Here is a 22,339-nt window from a genome sequence, read left to right on the forward strand (position 1 = left end):
CGGTGGATCTGATTCTAAATTCGACAGTACTCATCTCTGTTCTTATTTTGGATTATTATTGTTTTCAGTTAGAGATAATGACTCCTTCTACCGGAAAAAAGAAGAAATAATGACTCCATCCAATGCCATTACGCACATAAATTAAATGATTATTTTTCAACCGACAGACGTAGCAAATTATTATTGTCACATGCGCAGTGCAGTCGTAGTACTAGACTCTAGTAATTTAGAACTTTATGGATTTCGGCGTTGATATGTATTTAACGTTGACACAATGATATGTTTTGAGACAACCACTTCTGTAACTGATCATGCCTAATCGGAATCTTAACTTACACAATTACCCTTTATTCACAGCAAGCCAAGGTTGTCTCTTTATGGTGTGACTTGTCTTTTTGATGCCTTGGGGGTTGCTATTGCATCTTGATTGCTTTGGATCACTGGTCCCACACGATGAGCGAGACACAAATAAAGGCAAAATAATAATAACAATTAATTAATAATTATAAAGTGAACCGGAGACGGAGAGAGAGCATAACATATGATGGTTGCTTTAAGGACATGATCTCTTTTTAGCAGAGACATGTACACAGCATTATCAGCCTCCTGTCTCTTCTTTCTCTCTCTCTCTCTGAAACTGAAATGTGAATTCTTCCCTTTCTTACATTCTCTCTCTTAGTTTTGATTTCTGTCTCCAAGTTCACTTTTTTGTCACCATTAATCATCAATCATCATACTTTACTTCTTCCCCTTCTTCTGTAGTGCTACCGGTGATCCAATTTCAACTGTAGCTGCTTCCTTTAAGCTTCTTCACTCTCTCTTTAGAAATTCTTATATTTTCCAATGGGCCATCATTAATGAATTGTTATCACAGGTTTTTCTTCCTTCTTAACTTTCTGCTTAAGCTTTTGAGATTATGATTGCGTGTAGATGATGCTTTATTTTTTCCCCTCTCTTTTTCTCTCCTTCATTTATCAATGATATACTCCACTGTGGTCTTTCCTTTTTCCAGTGTTTTATTATTCCCATTTTCTTTTCTTTTATGCTGTTATGGTTTGGTTTCAAATTCTGCTGAGCTTCATAGAGATCATGCTGTATTGTTTGTACCTTTTGCAATTGCTTGAGCAACAGTCCATCCAGTAATGGTTGTTTGTAAGGTCACAATTTCAATTGCAAATTACATGTTTCAGAAGAGTGTGGATTTCTGTTTTGCAATGTAGGTACCGTTCATTTCCTGCAATTCTGTGAACTATTGCTTTCTACTTCAATATTGTGTGAATTTCATCTGTTCAAATCAATAATTAGGAGCAGGAGCAGAACCATGTTGATTGCGAAGCTGAGTACACTTTGATTAGTTTGCTTATTGCAATAGCATCTAAATCTTGTTTAATGATAGATTGCATGCAGCAATGTGTCAAATGCAGTAGGATCTATATCTCTTGCAAATAACTAATTTCTTCATGCCCCCTCTTTTTTTTTCTTTACTGAATAGTGTTGCCGGATCCTAAATTTATCAATGAGACAAGAGTTGGAGTTCGATCTCAATGACAAGTCTTCGGCGGATCTGAGCCCCAATACTGTTCTTCTATCTCCTCAATATTCTTTGAATGTGAAGAAAATATATAAAAAAGGAAAAGCTATTGGGAAAGATGAGTTTTTGAAACTAAAAGAGGACTTTGCCCAGATCAAATTTGCTCAATTCCACAATTCTTCGTACAACAAACTTCCCTGTAGATCTCATGGATTGGAAGGTAATGTAGGAGGGAGAGGAGGCTCCATTCTAAAGAAAATGGACACCATGGAGGGAAGGAAAAAGATAGAAATTTCATGTCGGAGTAGTGATGCCTCTTTTTCAGGTAGCATTGTTGATTCTTTATGTAGCTCAGATGATGAACCTTCTGAAATATCTCAGAATTCGAATGTGGCTTCACCATCTGTTTCGGCATCCTGGGCTTCTATGGAGTGCAACTCTCCAGAAATATTTATTGACTTCATAAATCCAGATGTTTGGGCTAGAAACTCTAGTGCAGTTGAAGGGGTAGATTCTATGTATTCAAAGGTAAGAAGTGATAATAAGGTTGCTTGTTCTACAATTAATGGTGATTCTCCTCTTCCGAAAGACACATTTGAGGCATTGCACAAATACCATAGTGCTATGGTTGAAGTTGCTGACTTTCCATATCCACTACAAAGTGATTGCTCATCTAGAGGTAACCCAAAACCGCCATTCAGCCCTGTCGGTAAAAGGCTGAATTCATTTGCGAAGTCAAAATCTCCGCAAAGTCCAGCCAGCCATATGCTAGAAGATACTAAGGTGAAATTGCCTGGGACTACTACTTTAACAAGAAACAGGACTTACCAGAAATCTCTGCTGAATGACTTCTCCAACGCCGCAAAACATGCTGACATTGTTTCTGAGTTTATAAGAAGAGATATTAAGTATTCAGGCCTAGCATGTTCACCGGTTCATCTGCACGGTAATCTGAGGTTGAAAATTAAGCAAGGGCTGCCAACTTTTGAGTTTAAGGTGAAATGCCCTGAAGATGTCTTTGTAGCAAAGCCTTGGAGAGCAGGTAATACTTCCAACTGGGTATATACCTTCCATTCCATCAATAGTAGAAAGAAAAGCGATGCCTCAGGTTTGAAGTCCCATGATTGTGACAAATATCCATCAATAGTAGCACAGATGTTAGTTTCATGTAATTTATGTTCAAAATTAGAAGGTGGAGTATTGGACAATTCGATGGTGACAGAATTTGTGTTGTATGATCTAATGCACTCAAGAAGAAGTGTTTCATGTAAAAAGAAGTCTAACACTGAGCAAGATGCTTCTAAAATGCTAAAAGCTTGCCGGGTAGGAGCAAAGGGAGAAACTCTCATGGTAGATGAGAAGAGTCTGGCTAGTAAAAACAAGCTTCCAACAAGCAATGTTGATTTTGATGAATCAAATTCATGTCCATTGTCATCCGCAGAATTGCATCCGAACCTTGAAATTGCTTCTATTCGTTTGCAAATTCCATTGGATAAGAGAAAAAGCTTGAAATACAAAAGAAAGGATATGAGAGAGGCTAACTCGTTTTCCAAACTAAGTGATGTCTCTTCAGTTGTAGAGCACTGTAGAAAAAGCTTCCACAACAGGAAAATGCAGGAACAAGTGAAGGTGGTACTACCAACTGGCATTCATGGTTTGCCGAGTGGCGAAAACCTTGGTCCCTCATCATTACTTGATCGATGGAAACATGGTGGAGGTTGCGACTGTGGTGGCTGGGACATGGCCTGTCCCCTTATTCTTTTAGGCAATCCTAGTATTCAGTTTGCTGAAGACCAGCCCCTCATAAAGGATTATCAACCACTGCAACTTTTTCTTCAGGTAAATAGTTCTATAATTTAACTACTTCATACTTAATTGTATATGCTTTCTCATTCACTGATCAAATCTCATTAAGATGTAATTACAAAAAATACCTTCCTTTTCTATCATTATGTTTTGGTCATTAAGATCTCCAGTTTCTTATTTTCATGTTTTCTTTTTTCCCGAAGAAGATTGATGCCTTTTTATTGGAAACTGCATAACATAAGCCAGTGCAAAGTTTCAAGGTCCTCAAGTTTAGTGCAATTAGTTCCAACTTATTACTTGTATGCTTAGCAACCATTTTGCTACTATAAGATAGAATACACCCAGATTAGGATAAAAATTAAAAAGAGCAAACAGACACTCACTCTATGATTGGAAAATTAATTGATTTAATGAGACATGAAAATGTACAACTTGCTTCATTTACAATGTTGTCATTATTACATTTTAGCAAATATCTGATTTTTTTTCATTTTGTGCATACTTTATAGGGAGCCAAGGAAAATACTCCTACCTTTAGCATGAGCAGAGTTGAAGAGGGTGAATATACAGTTGATTTCCATGCTCGGTTATCCCCGTTACAAGCCTTCTCCGTTTGTGTCGCCATTTTGCATGGCACTTCCACTTGTAGCCTTGCACGGAGGGAGAAAAACCAGCCATTATCTCAATGTAATTCACTGGAAATGCTAATGAGGGAGGAAGCAGAGCTTTTTATGCAATCAAAGGAGAAGAACAAGACCATGTCCAAGACTCACAAAGGGATTCCTCTACCTTATGTAACGATGCCACCCTTTTCTCCTGTTGCACGAGTATAACAGAAATGGGAGCTACAGATTCTACATTTCTTCTTCTAAAGTATAGAGAGATTTAGAGACAGAACAGAATGCACTGCTCCATGGGAGAAATTGAATTATTCTTTGTAGTAACTTAGTTTTATTTATTCTATAGTCTGTAAAATGTAAATGGAATAGAGTTATAAATAATTAATTTTGTCCACAAACTTGTATTGTAATGCGATAGTTAGAACTTCGAAGGGGGAAAATGTGAAAATAGTAACCATTTCTCTTGTAAATAATGTCTGTAACGAAAAAGCATGACATGTTTGCAACAAAAATAAAACTCCAACGCCGTTGCCGGGGATCGAACCCGGGTCACCCGCGTGACAGGCGAGAATACTCACCACTATACTACAACGACTTTGTTGATTACTGAATTCGAAATTTTATATTTGATAAATAAACTTCTAGGTTTATAATAAAATACTAACATTCGGAATTTCAAGAATGAGTCGAGTTCTGACCTCAAAATAAAAGGAGGAAAAGATCAGAAATGAGTGAGAGAGAAAGATGAAGCAACTACTATGGAGTGTGTGTGACTGTGTGCTTTGAACTTTGACGGTTAGGTAGTGTTATATTAAGTTACTATTAATTTAATAGGATTGAATCTATCGTAATATGTTGAGTTAAATAGTTACAGCATATGAGAAAGAAGCAGTCAACTGATGCGAGTTAGTGGACTGCATCAAAATTCAAAAGGCTCTGTTTCGTACTCTGCTCTGTTCAGCTCATTTCTCTCCTCACATTTTTTCTTCTGCCACTCTATCATGTTCTATACTATTACCACACGTTTATATAAAATACCAAATTGTTCAACAATTGTACTTTTTTTTTTTTAACTTGAGCTGTGGCTGTAGTTGAGAACTGTTATATAACAATTTAGTCAAAAATGTTAAATCATAAAGACAACTCTATGGGAGTGGTCACTATTTTGAAAACAAGTATAAATGTGTAATGAACTAATCCAAACATATAATCAAGTTTTAATTTAATTATTTCATTCACATAAATGACTGCACGCTGAGCTGGTGGGTGCTATGAATGAATTGGAGTCTCAGAAACAACACAGAAAACAAAACATTTTCAAGCACAGAAGGCCACATGATCATTCAACTTTTTCCTCCAATAAATTATTTTAGTTTCTTGAAGCCCATCATTGGACTGTCACATCCTTCCATTGTTGTTCTCTTGTCTGTGTTGAAAGTGCATATATAGTTACAACATGTATGAGGGAAGCGAACCAGTATTCTCCCGTTTCTAATCATATCAAACATTGAACACTTTTGTGGAAGGAAAGAAGGAAAGAAGTGTTTGTATTTGAACTTTGGAGATTGTGTTGTAGGTCCCACCTCTTTGGACTTTTCCGGTCTCTCATCCGTACACTACAATACTTGAGTACATTTTGATGATTCTACTCTCCCCAACTTGCAATTTCCCATCATTATTAATATTATTAATTTATTATTACACCACTACCTCCAATATTTCCAATCCCATTGGAATTTCTTAAAGTGAGTGCCTTTATCATATACAAGTTGACCATCTGTTTTATTTTGATGTGCATAGCATCCTCATAGAACAAGTCTTCCACACAAAACTGTTTCTCTTTTGAGTATTGAGTCTTAGTCAATACTCAATATGTTTAGTGTTGCATTGCATTTCATAGATGGTGAAGTCTGATTGGAGGTTCATGAATCAAGAAACTCAACTACACTTTTATTATTTGGAAAATATTATACATTCTAAAAAAATCAATTAAATAAGATTGTTCTTGGAAGGAGTCAAAGAAATCTCTTCCCTTCTGAGAAAAAAAGTGCATTTAAGGTGTGTTACTAGCTTCCAAAACCAGAAAATGGTGCCGGAGAAGGTGAAGAAACAGCTTGCTTTAGCTGTGAGAAGCATTCAATGGAGCTATGCAATCTTTTGGTCTAGCTCACCTACCCAACCAGGGTATTACATAAGAAACCTCCAATTCTGATTTTCCTGATAGATGTTGCTACATAAAGTTCAAAGCTAGTTTGTTTTTATGCTTCTTTTATTCTCTGCAAATTTTGCAGGGTGTTGAGCTGGGGTGAAGGTTATTACAATGGAGACATCAAAACTAGAAAGACAAGCCAAGTGGCAGAACATAACTCTGATCAAATAATAAGCTTACAGAGAAGTGAGCAGCTGCGAGAGCTATACTCGTCCCTTGCAGACTCGAAATCCTGCTCGCAGACGAAAAGGCCATCGGCGGCACTGTCCCCTGAAGATCTCACAGATACTGAGTGGTTCTACTTGGTTTGCATGTCCTTTGTGTTCAACATTGGCCAAGGGTAACATTTTTCTAAGCATATCTTGTCTTAGTTTTGGATTCCTAGTTGTTTTGAAGATAATAGTTGATAACTGTTAGATATAATTTAATAATACATGTCAAATCATCTAACAATTCTCACCTATTGTCTTCACAAAAAGATTACTTCATAAAAGTGGTCACATTTCTATGTACATATTTTTAGTTTACCTGGAAGATCATTGGCATATGGTCAACCTATTTGGTTGTGCAATGCTCATTCTGCTGATAATGGTGTTTTCTGTCGCTCATTACTTGCTAAGGTAAGATTATGTTTCTTGGATTTGTTTGTTACTATACTAGTTATATGCCTTTCTTGGAATGACACTTGATAATTGTGTTTTTTTCTCTTTCTGGTTCTTGTTCTGTAACCATGCTTTCAACGATGGTCTCTTCCCATGATCAGAGTGCATCCATTCAGGTACCATCCTCATTTTGATTTTTACCTAACAGTTACTTGAGGAGAAAAATTCCCATTAACTTTGTGTTGATAAGATTCTATAGTACCTATGAGTTGGTACCTAAATTTTGTCTAACTTATTTTTTTGTAGTAAATTTTGATATTTTAAAAATTATTTATTTTTATATGTTTTAAATTAAATATTAATTTTTAACCTTTTTTAGTAATAGGCACTACCTTTTAGACACCATAACATTCAACAAACATAAATAGATATTGACAATAATGTGCATTCTAAATATAGTAATCATGCTATATATGTCAATATTCCATGCTTTATAGTCCAATTAATTAAAATTGCTGACATGGTATCATTAAAAGAGAAAACATGATTTAAACTCAAAAGTTAGTATCAACTTTTATATAATAAAAATAGATTTACATATATATTGCTCTTTTTTGGTATTCCACGATATTTCTCGATCCGGCAAGTTAAGGACTAATTTGCTGCGGATCAGATCTCCATTTAAGGGTTTGCCACAAGACGAGATTCGAACCCTTGACACTTGTTTAAACAGACTAGTGAACTAACCACTAAACCAACCCAAGTTGGTTATATGCATATATGTATAGCTAATATTCCTAAAAGCTGAACGGTTTGAATTTCTTGATGAGTTCTAAGAATACGAAGATTGTCAAAACAAAATAGTTTCCACTTTAGTGTGAGAAAACTTACTTCATGCTTCTTTCAACTTTTCAGACAGTGGTGTGCTTTCCCTTTCTGGATGGGGTTATTGAGCTAGGTACAACTGATCCGGTAAGCTTTTCCTTAATTTTAATTATGTTGATTAGTTCATACTTTATCTAATAGTATGTGTTGGTTTGTCTATGAAACAAAATAAGTACATAACAGATGAACCTAATTGGATCAATTTTGCATGAAGGTCTCCGAAGACTATAGTCTTATTCAAGTGATAAGGAATTCTTTCTTGGACATTCTTGAAACCAACCTTCCAAATAATCCAGGAGCTAATTTGAACACAAGAAACAAGGAAGAAGGTGGTGTTGCTTGTGGAGAATTTGACCATAATGCTTATGGTCTTAAACTAACCCCAGAAGTAATAGGATATGAACTAATCAACATAACTTCTCCTACTACTAGTTCAAATGCATTACAAGCCAACCAACAAACAGATGGAAGAACAATGTTTCCAACTGAATTCAGCAACTGTTTCCATAACTCCAGGAATTCTAGTGATTGTTTGTCCGAAAATCATTGTGCACAGGACCTTCAACAATGCAATGATAACCCAAAAACAACCTTGGTGAATCTCGGAAGCGACGATAAGCATTATCAGAGGATACTCTCTGCCCTTCCAATACGCCCTGATGATGACCGGTTAATCATGAGAGTGCATCTTCGAAATTTTCGTGGGGAATCAAGCTTTGCCATTTGGAAGCAACTAGGATCAATGGATTGTCAAAGATCAAGAAGAGGAGGAACACCACAGAACTTGTTAAAGAAGGTATTGTTTGAAGTTCCTCTGATGCACATGGACGGATTGCTTGAGTCTCAAGAAAAGATCGGTTCCAAAGACAGAATGAGATTATTAGAGGTAGATGATGTTGGCATGAACCATGCTTTGTCAGAAAGAAAGAGAAGAGCAAAACTAAACGAAAGGTTTTTAACTCTAAGATCAATGGTTCCTACAATTAGTAAGGTGATTCATATATGATACTTGTTATTGTTCATTTGTTACAATTTAATAAATTAAACTAATTATTATAAGCATATAATGATGAGTTCTGCAGGATGACAAGGTTTCAATATTAGATGATGCCATGGAATACCTTAGAAAACTTGAGGAAAAGGTAAGGAAGTTAGAAGCTGAAAAGGATGTAACAGATTTGGATGGTATAGTAAGTACAAGAACATCTCAGGATATGGTGGAGAGGGCTTCTGATAACAATAGCAACAAGAATTCGAAATCGGTGTCAAACAAGAGGAGGGCTTGTGAGGCTGCTGGTGATGAAGAGATGAACAATTCAGAGATTGATGTTGGAATCTATGTGAGTGAGAGTGAAGTTGTGATTGAAATGAAGTGTCCTTGGAGAGAAGGACTTCTGCTGGAAACTGTGGAAGCACTTAGCAGCCTCCATTTAGATTGTCATTCACTTCAGTCATCAAAAGCTCATGGGACTCTCTATCTCACAATTAAATCTAAGGTAACAATTAAAGGTGTGTTTGGTTTATATTTTCATTTTCAGCGTTTCTGTTTTTAGAATTTTATGAAGAAAAACAGAAAATAATAACACAAACCAGATACACTCTAAGCATGTCGACATCTATGATCTATGTTTGTTACTTCATCAACTATAGCCTAAAATATCATGTTAGCACTTTTAACTTAAATTTAGTATATTTTGTTATCCACAGTTCAGAGGAGCAAATAATGTTGCACCAGTAAAAAGGATTAGACGCACACTCCAAAAAGCGGCTATGAAGAGTTGAATAATGTATTTACCTCGATTTAATTACATTTAGATTTATAGTAATGTCACATTCACAAGTGGTTGGAGATTTTGTAGGAAGATTTGTTCAGGTAAAATATAGTTTACTTGTTAGACATGCCATTTTGGTTTCTTAGTTATGTAACATGGACTTCTCTCCCTGACTCTCTCCATGCAGTTGCAAATTGGAAGGCTTATTATATTTTAGTAATTTTACTATAGTTTTGTATTTTTGCTAGTTTACCATTCAGCCTTGACCAATTGATACATATAATTAATGTTGGAATATTTACCTAAATTAGTTTTCAAAAAATCCTAAATCAGACGCATTAGTCTCCAATAAATTTTACTAGCTTCGTAGATCTCCAATAATTATTAGCGTCAGCCAAATTAGTTGATCTGTTATCTTATTCCATCAAATTCTAATTGTACTGTCTAATTTGACACATTAACTAAATGAGTTAGACATTAACTGACACATGGCTTGAAAAACAAATTAATCCATAATTGGACTATCTTCCAATTCACTCATTATAATTTTATCAATATAGAGATCATCTATATAATATTAAAAATTAGTATAAAAAAAATCATCATACCACAAAAATGGCATATTCCTTTTGTTCTTAAAAGAATCAATTTATACTTTTTCTATTATAGACAAAGCCTTCTTGTGATATTGATACTCATGTAGATAAGAGTGTGAATGGAATCTAACGTGCTCACGGAGTGTAACACTTCTATTAGACCGAATACTGATGTGACCATAAAAATAACAGTGAGCATTTAGCCAAAATAAATAAATCAATAAATAATATGACCATCTCTATCCCCTACATTTGTTGGTATATGTGAGAAATAGTATCTCCTTTTAATAAACTATTCACAATCACTCGACATGTTAAGACAATGAAACTGCAATCTGTATGTTACGTGCGTTAAGCAAACTGCAATCTGTTGTATGTGAAGAAAAGAGTCATAGAACCATAGAGGCATGTTGGGTGCGAAGTCCAAACCAAAGACGAGTGAAGGAGATGAATGCAGACCTCAATATCACGGGTCATATAATTAATCATTTTTTTTTATATAGAAACATTTGCTTTTTAATGAAATATTTCTTGAAAAATGATATAAACCTTTTATTAACTTGGATAAAAAAACCTTGGTTTAAATACATACACAATTTTGTATTTAATCAATGATAAAAACTCACGTACATTTTTTTTTATGTGAAATAAACAGTTAAAAACTGTCATAATTTAATTAAACATGGTAAATTATCTAATATTTTTTAACTATTAACTTTACGTAAAAATAAATGTACATAAGTCATCTTATTCTATAGAAAAAGCTTCACATATATCATTTACTGTTTTAGAAGATCAAAATTCCAAGCGGGATTCGGTTTCTTATAATTTATTTGTCACATAGCTTTGTCGTAATGTACAAGACTAGCCTTAACATAAGAGAAAAAAAAAAGATAAAACTGAGCATTTAGTGCCAAGTGACTCGACATAATTGCCTTACCATAAGAGAAAAAAAAGACAAAACTGAGCATTTAATGTCAAGTGGCTCAGCATAATTGTGATGTTCTTTTTTATCGAAGGTAAAGTCATTTTATTTCACTAGAAATAAATTTACAGTCCATATTTGGACACCAATTGAAAAATAGTATTGGAAATATTCCACCAAAAAACAATTAAACTTACAATAAGAAGAGTAAAGGTCTCAAGAGAGGAAGAGTACATCTCTAATCCTGAGGTTCATTGAAGACCCACAGAGCTTCTTCCGCAACTAGGAGGGGGACTTCTGTTTCCCTTCAAAAACAAATTCATTCATAGTCTTCCAATTCAACCAAGTTGTAATAGCTGCCACGTTCTTCTTCTTCTTTCCGTTAGTGTCACTGAACCGTTCAAGCAGTTTCAGCCATCACTGCCATGGGAGGTCCATGTGAGATGGAATAGGGAGGCCGCATGCATGCCAAGCTTCAACCGCGTCCGGGCAAGCCCAGAGACAATGGAAGACCGATTCTTCTTCACTGTGGCATCTTGGACAAATCGGTACTACTGTTTGAATTCTCTGCCCCAATTTCTGTTTCACAGGTAAACCCTCATGCATCACTTTCCACATAAAATTTTTAATCTTTAGTTGACATCTGAGTTTTTAAATGGCTGTCCATAATTCTTTCTTTCTGCAGTGTTCTGGAAAAAAATCTGTTGGAGGGTGAAAAAATTGAAAGGCCTCACCATAACTAGAGAAGCTACTGTATATGTTCCAGATTTTTCCTTCATCCAGGTAATTCTATCCTCCTCCTGGTGAATTATTGAATTTAGAATAGCATTTGTAATTGCTGGATTGAATGCCTCATGAATTAGTGTCTGGTTTCATGTTTTGTCTGGTAGCATCAAATTTAAGACCGATTCTAGTCTTTGACCCTCTGGGTTATTAGAATTAGGAGTAATTGCTTGAAAGTCTCTTAACCATAGGTCTTGCTGAATCTTAATCGTACTGCCTCTGCCAATTTTCCATAAAATTCCTTTTTCTATCACTTTTCAACCCTCCAAAATACTTTGCCAACCCCAAGATGGGTTGTTCCCGACCTCCGCATTTAAAAAATTTGAGAACTTAAAATATTAGCTCTTGTACACATTATAAATCAGAAAGTGTGGCTTAGTTATCAGTCTCCACCCCTTGCTTTACTAACATTGCAAGATTAAAGGCTTTAAGATCTTTGAAGTTAAGACCCCTTTGAGACTTAGGTCTACAAAAAATTTTCCATCCTATCTAGTGCATCCTTCTTTCCGAGCCTCGCTGTCCCCACCAAAATTGGAGCATGAGCTTTTGAATTTCATCAACCAGCGTCTCTGGCAGTTTAAAACAACTCAGAGTATAGATTGGAACTGCCGTTGCCACCGCCTTTATTAGTACTTCTCGGCCACTTGAAGATAGCAAGGCCCACTTCTAGTGCTGTAATTTATGTGTTACTTTATCCTTGATATACGAAAATGTAGCTCTCTTAGATCTATGAATAACCACTAGTAGCCCAAGATACTTGTTCTAGTTGCTAATGTGAGAGACATGTAAGATGTGAGATAGATGATCACGAATGCCCATAGAAGTATTTCTGCTGAAAAATACTGAGGATTTATCCAGATTCACTGCTTGACCGCTAATATCTTCATAAACCTGTATGATCCGAATCAGATTTTGACACTCTTCCTCTGTAGCTTTGCTGAATAAAATTGAGTCATTTGCGAAAAATAGATGGCTGACTTTAGGACACCTTTGATTAAGTCTCAAACCTGTAATCTCCAGTCTCTGTTCTCCTCTGTAGAGCAGATGGGACAACCCTTCTGCGCAAAATAAAAATAGATAGGGAAAAAGAGGGTCGCCTTGACGCAACCCTCTACATGGCTTAAAAAACTATGAGGCTGACCATCTACAACAACAGAGTATGAAACTGTCATCACCAGTTCCTGAATCCATTACATCCACGTCCTGCAAAAACCCAACTTCCTCATAACCTTCCAAAGGAAGCTCTACTCCACCTTGTCATACGCCTTACTCATGTCTAGTTTCAAAGCTAATTCATAATCACCGTATCTCTTATTCTTTAAAAAATGCATAAATTCATGAGCAATTAAAACGTTATCACTAATCAACCGCCTTTTAATAAAAGCACTCTGTGTGTCACTTATGATTCTATTCATCACAAATTGAAGCCTGTGCACTATAATCTTTGATAAGACTTTGTAAAAAACACTACTCAAGCTTATAGGTCGGATATGTTTCATGGATTTTGCGTTCGGATCCTTCGGAATAAGACAAATATGAGTGTGATTAAAGGATTTTAGGATTTTACCTCGTAAGAAAAAACTTCTAGCCGCCTGGAAAACATCTTCTTTAATCGTTTTCCAGAAAAATTGAAATAATTTAGTAGTAAATTCATCTTCTTCCGGCGCCAAAAAAACATTTGTAAAAAAAACAACAGCTTTCACTTCTTTTTCTGTGATCGGTCTAGCTAGTGCACGGTTAGTAGCAGCAGCATTGATTTTTGTTGGAATACCCTCAATTTTGGTTGTTGGCTCTCTTGGATTACTTGATTTAAAGAGCTATTCAAAGTATCGTTGGCCGGTTGATGCAATGCCTTCAATGCTGGTTGCTACATTCCCTTCTGCATCATCTAACTCTTGCACCTTATTTTTTCTACTCCTAGTGTGAAATTTGGAGTGAAAAAATTTTGTATTGCGGTTTTCCCATTTTAACCACTGGATTCAAGATTTTTCCTTCCAATATCGTTTTTTTTAACTCAAGTGCATCTTCTAATATAGCCTCCATATCCTGATAGCTGCTCCATTAGCTTGATCTCCCTTAACTGCCTCTCCTACTATTTTTTCCTTAATTTCCTGAATTTTCTTTTTGGAATTAGAAGAAGAATTTTGCTGTCATTCCACTATGCAATGTCTAGTTGCCTTGAACTTCCCAACCAGTCTAAACATAGGTGAACCCCTCATGTCTAACGCCCAAGTATGTTTAATTAATTCCACCACCTCTTCATTCTCACACCACCTCTCTTGAAATTGGAATCTCCTCTTCGTTCTCCTTACCTCCCTATCCGAATCAATAAGGAGTGGCTTGTGATCTGAACCCATGTCATCTAGGTGCTTAACATAGCCATTTGAAAATTCTGCCCTCCATTGCATTGACACCAATACTCTATCTAATCTTTCTTTGATAAAATTGACACCAAATTGCCTATTCGACCGTGTGAACTTATCACATTCGTAACCTAAATCCACCAACCCTCTCATATTAATAAAGTCATTAAAACTCCTTATAGATGATGCCGATTTAGGTCTGCCCCCGTCCTTCTCATGATGAGCTTTGATAGCATTAAAGTCTCCCATAAGTATAATCTAGTCTCCATCATTCTCAATCAATTGTAATAACTTTGAATATTGTTTCTCCGTAATAGTTTCATCCGTGTGCAAATGGACCGCCAAAATCTCCCACCTCAAGTTACTTCGCTGAATCTCTAATTCAAAGTGAATCAGAAAATTATCCCTGTTTAAGACCTGAATACTTACTCCCTCCTTCCATGCCAATGCTAAACCTTCAGATTGACCAATCAGATCTACCGTGTATACTTAATTAAACCCAACTCTCCTTAGAACTCTCTCAACATTCAAGGTGTTGTTTTTACTTTCACACAAGAACAACACCTCGAAGGAATGGGATTTAATAATCCTTTGTATATTGTGAACTGTCAGAGGTTTTCCCAAACCCCGACAGTTCTACGACAGCATCTTCATACCTCCTTGGGTGCCCAATTTTGGATGGCACCCTCCCTCATTGTAGTTGTCTCACCGTCCTTCAAACATTGCTTCTTGGTTGCTGAATTTCCTTCCACCTCTGTTGTAATTCTTTTAGCACCTGTCACAAGTTTGTGGTTCTGTCCTTTTCTAGCCAATTTCTTTAAATTCAGCTTCTTCTTCTCTAAAACTTTCCTTGTCCCTTCACACACCCTAATTGAAAAAGCGCTAACTGATTTATTATGATAGGACTGATCTGTTCCTTCTCCTTTTCCCTTCTTTATTTCCTCCAAAACTCCTCTAGCCTCAGATTTTGCTTTCTCGTAGTCACTTAGCAGCAGCGCCTTATTTACACTTTGAACTTTCTCTTCTTCCGGCCTAGCTTGCGAGCTCCTATCCTTTACTGAGAGATTGGAAAAATCTTGAATGAGGCATTGACGGAGAAAAATTGTCGATAAAGATTTTCACGAAAATGTCGCTTTGCAAGTATAGTTCTAAACCAACAAATTATCCTCGGTCAATGTTTGAATTGTTTGTCACAAATACAAACCCAATAAAATTAATCGAAATATTCAAATCTCGGGTTGTCTCTCAAGGAATTGCAGGGAAGTGTAGTTTATTATTGGTTATGGAAAAGTATATTTTTAGGGTTTTTGAAATAAGGAACAAGAAAGTAAAATGGCAAGAAAATAAACTAATAATTAAGAAAGTTCTTAGCAAGGAAAGAGAATTAGAAGTCCTATCATCATTATCATTGTCAATTGTGATGGTAAAAGTGAATTGCCTTCACTTAGTTAACCTCTAACTAATGGAGGAAGGTCAATTGCATACAATCAACTTGAGTTCATAAGTCCTAGTCAACTCATAGTGAGAGACTAGTTTTGGTGAAGTTCAAGCTAACCGGCAATCTTCAATCACCAATCAACAAAAGACTTTTGATAACTCAAGAGTCTCTAATTAATCAATCCAAGTCAAGAACATAAAAATCTAATTTAAAATCTAACCAAGCATTTTATCAAACACTTGGAAGGCATAAAATAAAAACATAGAAAACTAACAAGACATAGCAAAATCTAAGGCTAACAATGTCAAGAGGAAACGATAACAACAAATTAAAGAAAGTAATCATAAACATGGAAACATAAATTGTATTAATATGGATTAAAAAAAAAAGAAGAATTCATAAACTAAATTGACAACATAAAGAAATCAACGAGAGAAATAGATAAACTAAAGTACTAGAACAAATAAAAGTAGAAGAGAAACTAAATTAAAGTAAGGTAGAAATCTGAATTTGAGAAGGAACAAGACTAAAAACCCTAAAACCCTCCTCTCTCTCTAAAATTCTACATCTAAAACCTAAAATTGTGTGAATGAAAGTGTGTCTCCCTTCCAGCTCCACTCTGCAGCCTCTAATCTGTATTTTCAGGCCTGAAACTGGGTAAAAAGCAGCCCAAAAATTACCCCAGCAGATTCTGTTTAATGCAGCATGTGACGCTCGTCACGCATACGCGTCGTCCATGCGTGCCCGTCGCTATCAAATTCTGAAATCCTTAATTTCTTGTGTTCCTTCCACTTTTGCATGCTTCCTTTTCATTCTCTAAGCCATTCCTGCCTTAGAAAACTTGAAAACACTTAACAAACATATCACGGCATCGAATAGTAACGAGAGAGGATTAAAATTAGCAAATTTAAGGCCAGAGAAGCATTTTTCAATCATAGCACAAAATTAGGAAGGATTTGTAAAACCATGCAATTTATATGAATAATTGTATGAATTATTGATAAAATCCACTCAATTCAATACAAAATAAACCGTAAAATAGTGGTTTATCAATCTTCCCATATTTAAACATTAGCATGTCCTCATGCTAAGCTCAAGAGAAGCTATAAAGGAGGTGAAGAGAATGGTAGAATTTATGAAATGCAACCTATCTATATGAATGTAACTAAATGCAAAATACTTTTACCTACTTGGTTAAAAGTAAATCAACATTCCAAAATAAATATGAACTGAATTTCACTAATTCAAATTCCAAAATAAAGTACAAGTAGACGTGCAAGAAGAAAGCTCGTGAAAGGCGGGAACAAAGAATCGAGCATCAAACCCTCACCGGAAGTGTATACACTCTAATTGCTCAAGTGTTTGAGGTTCGATTCTCTCAATTCTCTACTAATTTTGCTTTCTAAGGCTTGCTCTTCTTCTACCAATCAACAAAAATTTAATGCACAAACACACATATCAAGAGTTCTTTTAAGGGTTGTAATGGGGTTAGGATCAAGGTAGAATTGTATTTGGTCAAATGGATAAAAATCTAAATCCTTGATTAGCCTAAACTTCCCACCTAACTTAAGACAATCCATGTAATCAGAATACAAAATCTAACTACCCATTAACTATTTGTACCACATATTCATACATTCCAATTTTGAGTGCAGTACATATGCATTGCTATCACCATTTACTTTGGGGCATTTTGTCCCCTTTTTATTTTTTATTATTATTTTTTCCTTTTATTTTCTTTTTATTTTTGGTTTTTCTTTTTCTTCTATTTTTCTCAATGCATACGATTAAGGTATTGAATGCATGAACATGTCCTCAACATTCTTTTCACATTTTCACAAAAAAGTCTAACATTATCAATTCCCAAACCAAATATTTCCAAACCCAACTTCCCCACACTTAAATCATGAACACTTTCACTAGTCTAAGCTAACCAAGAATTTAAATTAGGAACATTTATTATTTTCCACTTAGAGTTAATGATGTGCTAAAATAAAGAATAAATGGATAAAATAGGCTCAATATTGGATTGCAAAGGGAAATGAAAGGGTAAAGTCATATGGGTATGTGAGCTATAGTGAAACAAAGGCCTCAATCACATAAGTGCATACATATATCAAACAATGAAAATATAGAATCAAGCAAGACAAAGATCACAATTTTAGAGAGAACAACACACACCAAAATAAAACATTGGTTGATAAGATGCAACCAATCAAATAGGTTCAAAATCTCACTGGTTTTGTGTGTTTGAGCTCTAAACCATATTCCAAAATAAATTTCTTCAAGCAAGTTCAACAAAAATTTTAATTCAAATTAGTGAAATGCTATAAAACAGTTTCTTGGAAGAGAATTTATCACTTCAACCAAGTAGTACATACATGCAAGCAACTAACTACACGTGCAATCTATTATGCAATGCAACAACTAATCTAACAAAGAAAATAAACATTAGTATTGAGACAGGAAGTAGTTACCCATGGAAGTCGGTATCGACCTCCCCACACTTAAATATTGCACCGTCCTCGGTGCAAGAAAAGATATGCTAAGTGGATTAGGGTTGCTACAACTGATGAATTTTCTTCAAAAGATTGTGCGGAGGAACTTGTTTGTCGCCCCATTTAGAAGCTTTTTGTCTCCCTTCTTGGTGGTCATCCTGAAAAAAGAGAAAAAGGAAGAAGAATAACCCACAAACAAAGATATGCAAACAAATAAAGTCTAGGTGGGCTAATTCCAAATAATAATGAGGTTCTCAATTACATGGTAGCTACAACATGCAAGTGAGAAAAATAATATAGGCAAATGGCATATCAATAGTGCAAGAATTGCAACAATGAGGGAGAGAGAGTGGGTCATAAAAGACAATATAAGTTCATATCAATGCAAAAGGAATACAAGTGTCATAAAAGATTAGCATTGACCTATAAATAATATCACCTAACAATATAAAACAAGTCATTAAGCGCCAAAACAATGGAAAAAATATTCGACAGATGAGTAAGAACATTTAACACCAATGTTAAAATAACAAATATAGAATAGAAAAGAGGAACAAACAACATAATTAAAATGCAATGAATGCAAGTATACAAATGTAATGAACAAAAAAAAAAAAGAAAGATAAGAAAAATGAGAAGTGAAATGTTGAAAAGTGAGAGAAGAGTAGAGTAAGAAAGGAAGAAGAAAAGAAAGAGGAAAGAATAATAAAGGAGAGAAGACAGAAGAAAGAAGAAGAAAGGAAAAGAAGAAGCGGCGCATACACGTCAGTCACGCGTACGCGTCAGTCACACGTACGCGTGAAAAGCAGAAAAGAGAAGGTGACGCGTACGCGTGGAGGTGAATTGTGCTCGTTGCACAGTACTCGCACAGTTCCCGCGTAAGTCTCTAGTTTAAGTATTGGACCATCAAAATTTTGGCGTCGACGCGCACGCGTCGTCCACGCCTACGCGTGGATGCCAAAGGATCAAGTGACGCGTATGCGTCAGCGAGGTGAACGCGTGGGTTGGGATGTGCGCCTAGCACCCCACCCGCATGGTTCCAACACAACTCTCAGGTTTTTTTACCAGAGAGCAAAATTGGAATCGACGCGTACGCGTCGGTCACGCGTACGCGTGATACCCTCCTTTTTTTTAAAGTTGGTTGAGAAGCTAACAAGCTACCAAAGTAATGTCAAAGATTATTAAACAAGCTAAACCATAACTCAAAATAAATAAATAAATAAATAAATCTGAGTAAAATTAAAAATTCAACTTATTACCAATATAAATAAAAGATAAAATAGGAAGAATTTACCATGGCGGGGTGTCTCCTACCTAACACTTTTAGTTAAAGTCCTTAAGTTGGACATTTGGTAAGCTCCTTGTCATGGTGGCTTGTGCTTGAACTCATCTTGAAACTTCCACCAACGCTTGGACTTCCAATAAGTTCCAACATTTCCAAGTGAATTCACCAAACCTTGATGAAGTTCTTCACAAGCTTTGATTTCCCAAAGTTAATCCTCTTGTATTCCGGATCCCAAATCTTGTTTCTACACCCGTCTTTAAGTGGATCATCATTGTTCCAACCAGGTGGCAAGCAATCCGAATTCTCAATGAAGTACCAAACTCTTCTCTTAGATCCAACCAATTGATCACTAGTCCAACCCTGGCATCTACCTCTTGAAATCTCAACCTTGATGAGTCTTGATTTGCAACTCCAACCACTAAACATCATTCTCTTACACTTAATTCCACAAAGCCTCCTAAGTTGGCCATCCGTTTCAAGCATACCATACTCAAGTGGGACTATAAAGTTAATAGAGATAAGTTTTACCCACTCAAATGAAGGAGTAGATGGCAACCTAGGTAGAGAAGTCTCCAATGATCTTGACAAAGCATATTCAACTCTCGTCCAACCTTGCCGAAGGACTTCCACCTTTTGAAAAAATTCTTCACTTTCAAGCTCTTCCTCACCGAGTTCATCCAACTCTTCTCCGTCACTCAAGTCATAAATATGAGGTTGAGAGAAATCTACCTCAATGTTGCTTTTAATGTCATCGGGAGAGGGTTCTTCAAACTCAAGGGGTTCACTTGTGGATGCAAATTCATTACTAGGATGGCTTGATTCAGGATCATCACCACTAAGGGAACTTGCTTCTTGATCTATCCCGTCCAATTCTTCACAGGGAACATGCCTTGGAAGCTGTGCACTAGCCTCCTCAACATCGATTTCAAGCTTCTTGGAGGAATACTCTACAACTCTTGATTCCCATGGAGGTTCAACATCTCCTAAGTCTTCAACCACTTTTTCCTCTTCAACAATTACGGCTTCCTCCAATTGGTCTAATACAAAGTCACATTTCTCACTTTCCACCGGAGTTCCCAGTCTCTCGTTCATGCTACGTTCTTCATTAGATTCTCCACATGTAGCCATGGGAGTTCTTTGAGTGTCCAAACATTGGGAAGCTAATCGACTTACTAACTCGGTCACGGCAGCCATGAATTCTAGTGTCGTCCCTAGCATTTCTCTTTGCCCTTGAAAAATAAGATCAAGGGTGTCATCCATTAGAGGTTGGAGTGGATGTGAGGGTTCATTGCTTGGAAGGAAGGGTTCATGATAGGAAGGTAGTTCATCTTGATAAGGATATGGCGGCTCAACCCAAGATCTCCTTCATGCTCCGTTCTTCGGTCGACTTTCCACATTCATCCGTGAAAATGCTTTGTTGCATGAGTCCCATGGGTCGATGGTGGTTCTCGTTTTGGCAATGTTAGCCATGAGAGTTTCGTGTGCTTTTCGGTCTTCCTCTCGCTCCATTTGTGGATGGTTGCTTGAAGTCGATCCATTGCTTCCTTAAAACCTCTCACTCCATTTGATGGATGGTTGCTTGAAGTCGATCCATTTTTTCCTTAAAATGATCCCATGGCTCTTGTTCTGCTTGCCTAACATAATTGGGATCATATTGCTCTTGGATTGATGGATATGGACATTCCCCTTTGGAGGGTTGTGGTCGAAAGAAAAATTCATCTTGTGGTTGAAAGTTCGTATACATTGGAGGTGGTGTATATTGAGGTGGTGGTTCTTGGGAGTAACTGGGTTAGAATGTGGGTGGTTCTAAGTATGGCTCATATGCTCTTAAAGTGGTTGGTATGGTGGATATGTGTTAAGGTCATATGGAAGTGTTTGATTGCAGGGGGCTTGTGAGTATGGTGGTTCAAAGCTATGTTGAAGAGGGGGTTCATAGGCATATGGTGGTAGTTCTTGGTAGTCACAAGGAGGTCCACCATAGCCATCGGATTGATATGCACCTTGGAATGGCTCTTGCTCATAGTATGTTGGAGGAGGTTGTTGCTAAGAAGGTTGTCCACAAGCTTGAGACTCCTCCCACCTTTGACTGTCCCATCATTGATACATGTTCTCATTGTAGCTTCCATTCCCTACAACATAATTTGAACCAAACTCATAGCCAAAGGGGTGAGAATTCATAGTAATAAGAATTAATAAAACAAAAACTAACAAGAAATAATGAAAATAAACTCCTAAAACTCGAAACAACTAACAAAGAAACGAAAAGGCAAACATATTCACAATATTCACAATAACCAATAATAAGGCACACATTTGCACTCCCCGGCAACGGCGCCAAAAACTTGACAGAGGAAAATTGTCGGTAAAGATTTTCACGAAAATGTTGCGTTGCAAGTATAGTTCTAAACCAACAAATTATCCTCGGTCAATGTTTAAATTGTTTGTCATAAATACAAACCCAATAAAATTAACCGAAGTATTCAAACCTCGGGTTGTTTCTCAAAGAATTGCAGGAAAGTGTAGTTTATTATTGGTTATGGAAAAGTATATTTTTGGGGTTTTTGAAATAAGGAACAAGAAAGTAAAATGGCAAGAAAATAAATTAATAACTAAGAAAGCTCTTAGCAAGAAAAGAGAATTAGAAGTCATATCCTCATTATCATCGTCAATTGTGATGGTAAAAGTGAATTGCCTTCACTTAGTTAACCTCTAACCAATGGAGGAAGGTCAAGGGCATACAATCAACTTGAGTTCACAAGTCCTAGTCAACTCATAGTGAGAGACTAGTTTTGGTGAAGTTCAAGCTAACCGGCAATCTTCAATCACTAATCAACAAAAGACTTTTGATAACTCAAGAGTCTCTAATTAATTGATCCAAGTTAAGAACATAAAAATCTAATTTAAAATCCAACCAAGCATTTTGTCAAACACTTGGAAGGTATAAAATAAAAACATAGAAAACTAACAAGACATAGCAAAATCTAAGACTAACAATTGCAAGAGAAAACAATAACAACAAATTAAAG

General features: G+C 36.1%; 2 protein-coding genes and 1 non-coding gene across 8 annotated transcripts; 2 read left to right on the forward strand and 1 right to left on the reverse strand.

Moving 5' to 3' along the window:
- On the forward strand, nt 514-4,421 carry LOC110271785. 5 transcript variants are annotated; one of them, XM_021123147.1, is made up of 3 exons: nt 514-1,216; nt 1,493-3,370; nt 3,847-4,421. In XM_021123147.1, exons 2-3 carry the CDS (start codon nt 1,517-1,519, stop codon nt 4,168-4,170), a joined length of 2,178 nt encoding a protein of 725 aa, XP_020978806.1. In that variant the 5' UTR covers nt 514-1,216; nt 1,493-1,516; the 3' UTR covers nt 4,171-4,421. The 5 variants fall into 5 exon arrangements, with proteins under 5 accessions (XP_020978806.1, XP_020978805.1, XP_020978807.1 ...); XM_021123146.1 differs by having other exon boundaries at nt 514-874; nt 1,221-3,370; XM_021123148.1 differs by having other exon boundaries at nt 514-770.
- TRNAD-GUC lies at nt 4,481-4,552 on the reverse strand. The gene has a single exon. It is a non-coding gene; the product is annotated as a tRNA-Asp (tRNA).
- On the forward strand, nt 5,227-9,651 carry LOC107640232 (transcription factor EGL1-like). Of its 2 annotated transcripts, none has more exons than XM_021123149.1 (8): nt 5,227-6,141; nt 6,249-6,506; nt 6,690-6,786; nt 6,930-6,944; nt 7,684-7,740; nt 7,868-8,644; nt 8,736-9,162; nt 9,361-9,651. In XM_021123149.1, the coding sequence occupies exons 1-8, from the start codon at nt 6,044-6,046 to the stop codon at nt 9,375-9,377; spliced, it is 1,746 nt and encodes a 581-aa protein (XP_020978808.1). In that variant the 5' UTR covers nt 5,227-6,043; the 3' UTR covers nt 9,378-9,651. The 2 variants fall into 2 exon arrangements, with proteins under 2 accessions (XP_020978808.1, XP_016199261.1); XM_016343775.2 differs by having other exon boundaries at nt 5,228-6,141; nt 8,736-9,149.

Source organism: Arachis ipaensis, chromosome B05, assembly GCF_000816755.2.
Source record: "Arachis ipaensis cultivar K30076 chromosome B05, Araip1.1, whole genome shotgun sequence".
NCBI lineage: Eukaryota > Viridiplantae > Streptophyta > Magnoliopsida > Fabales > Fabaceae > Arachis > Arachis ipaensis.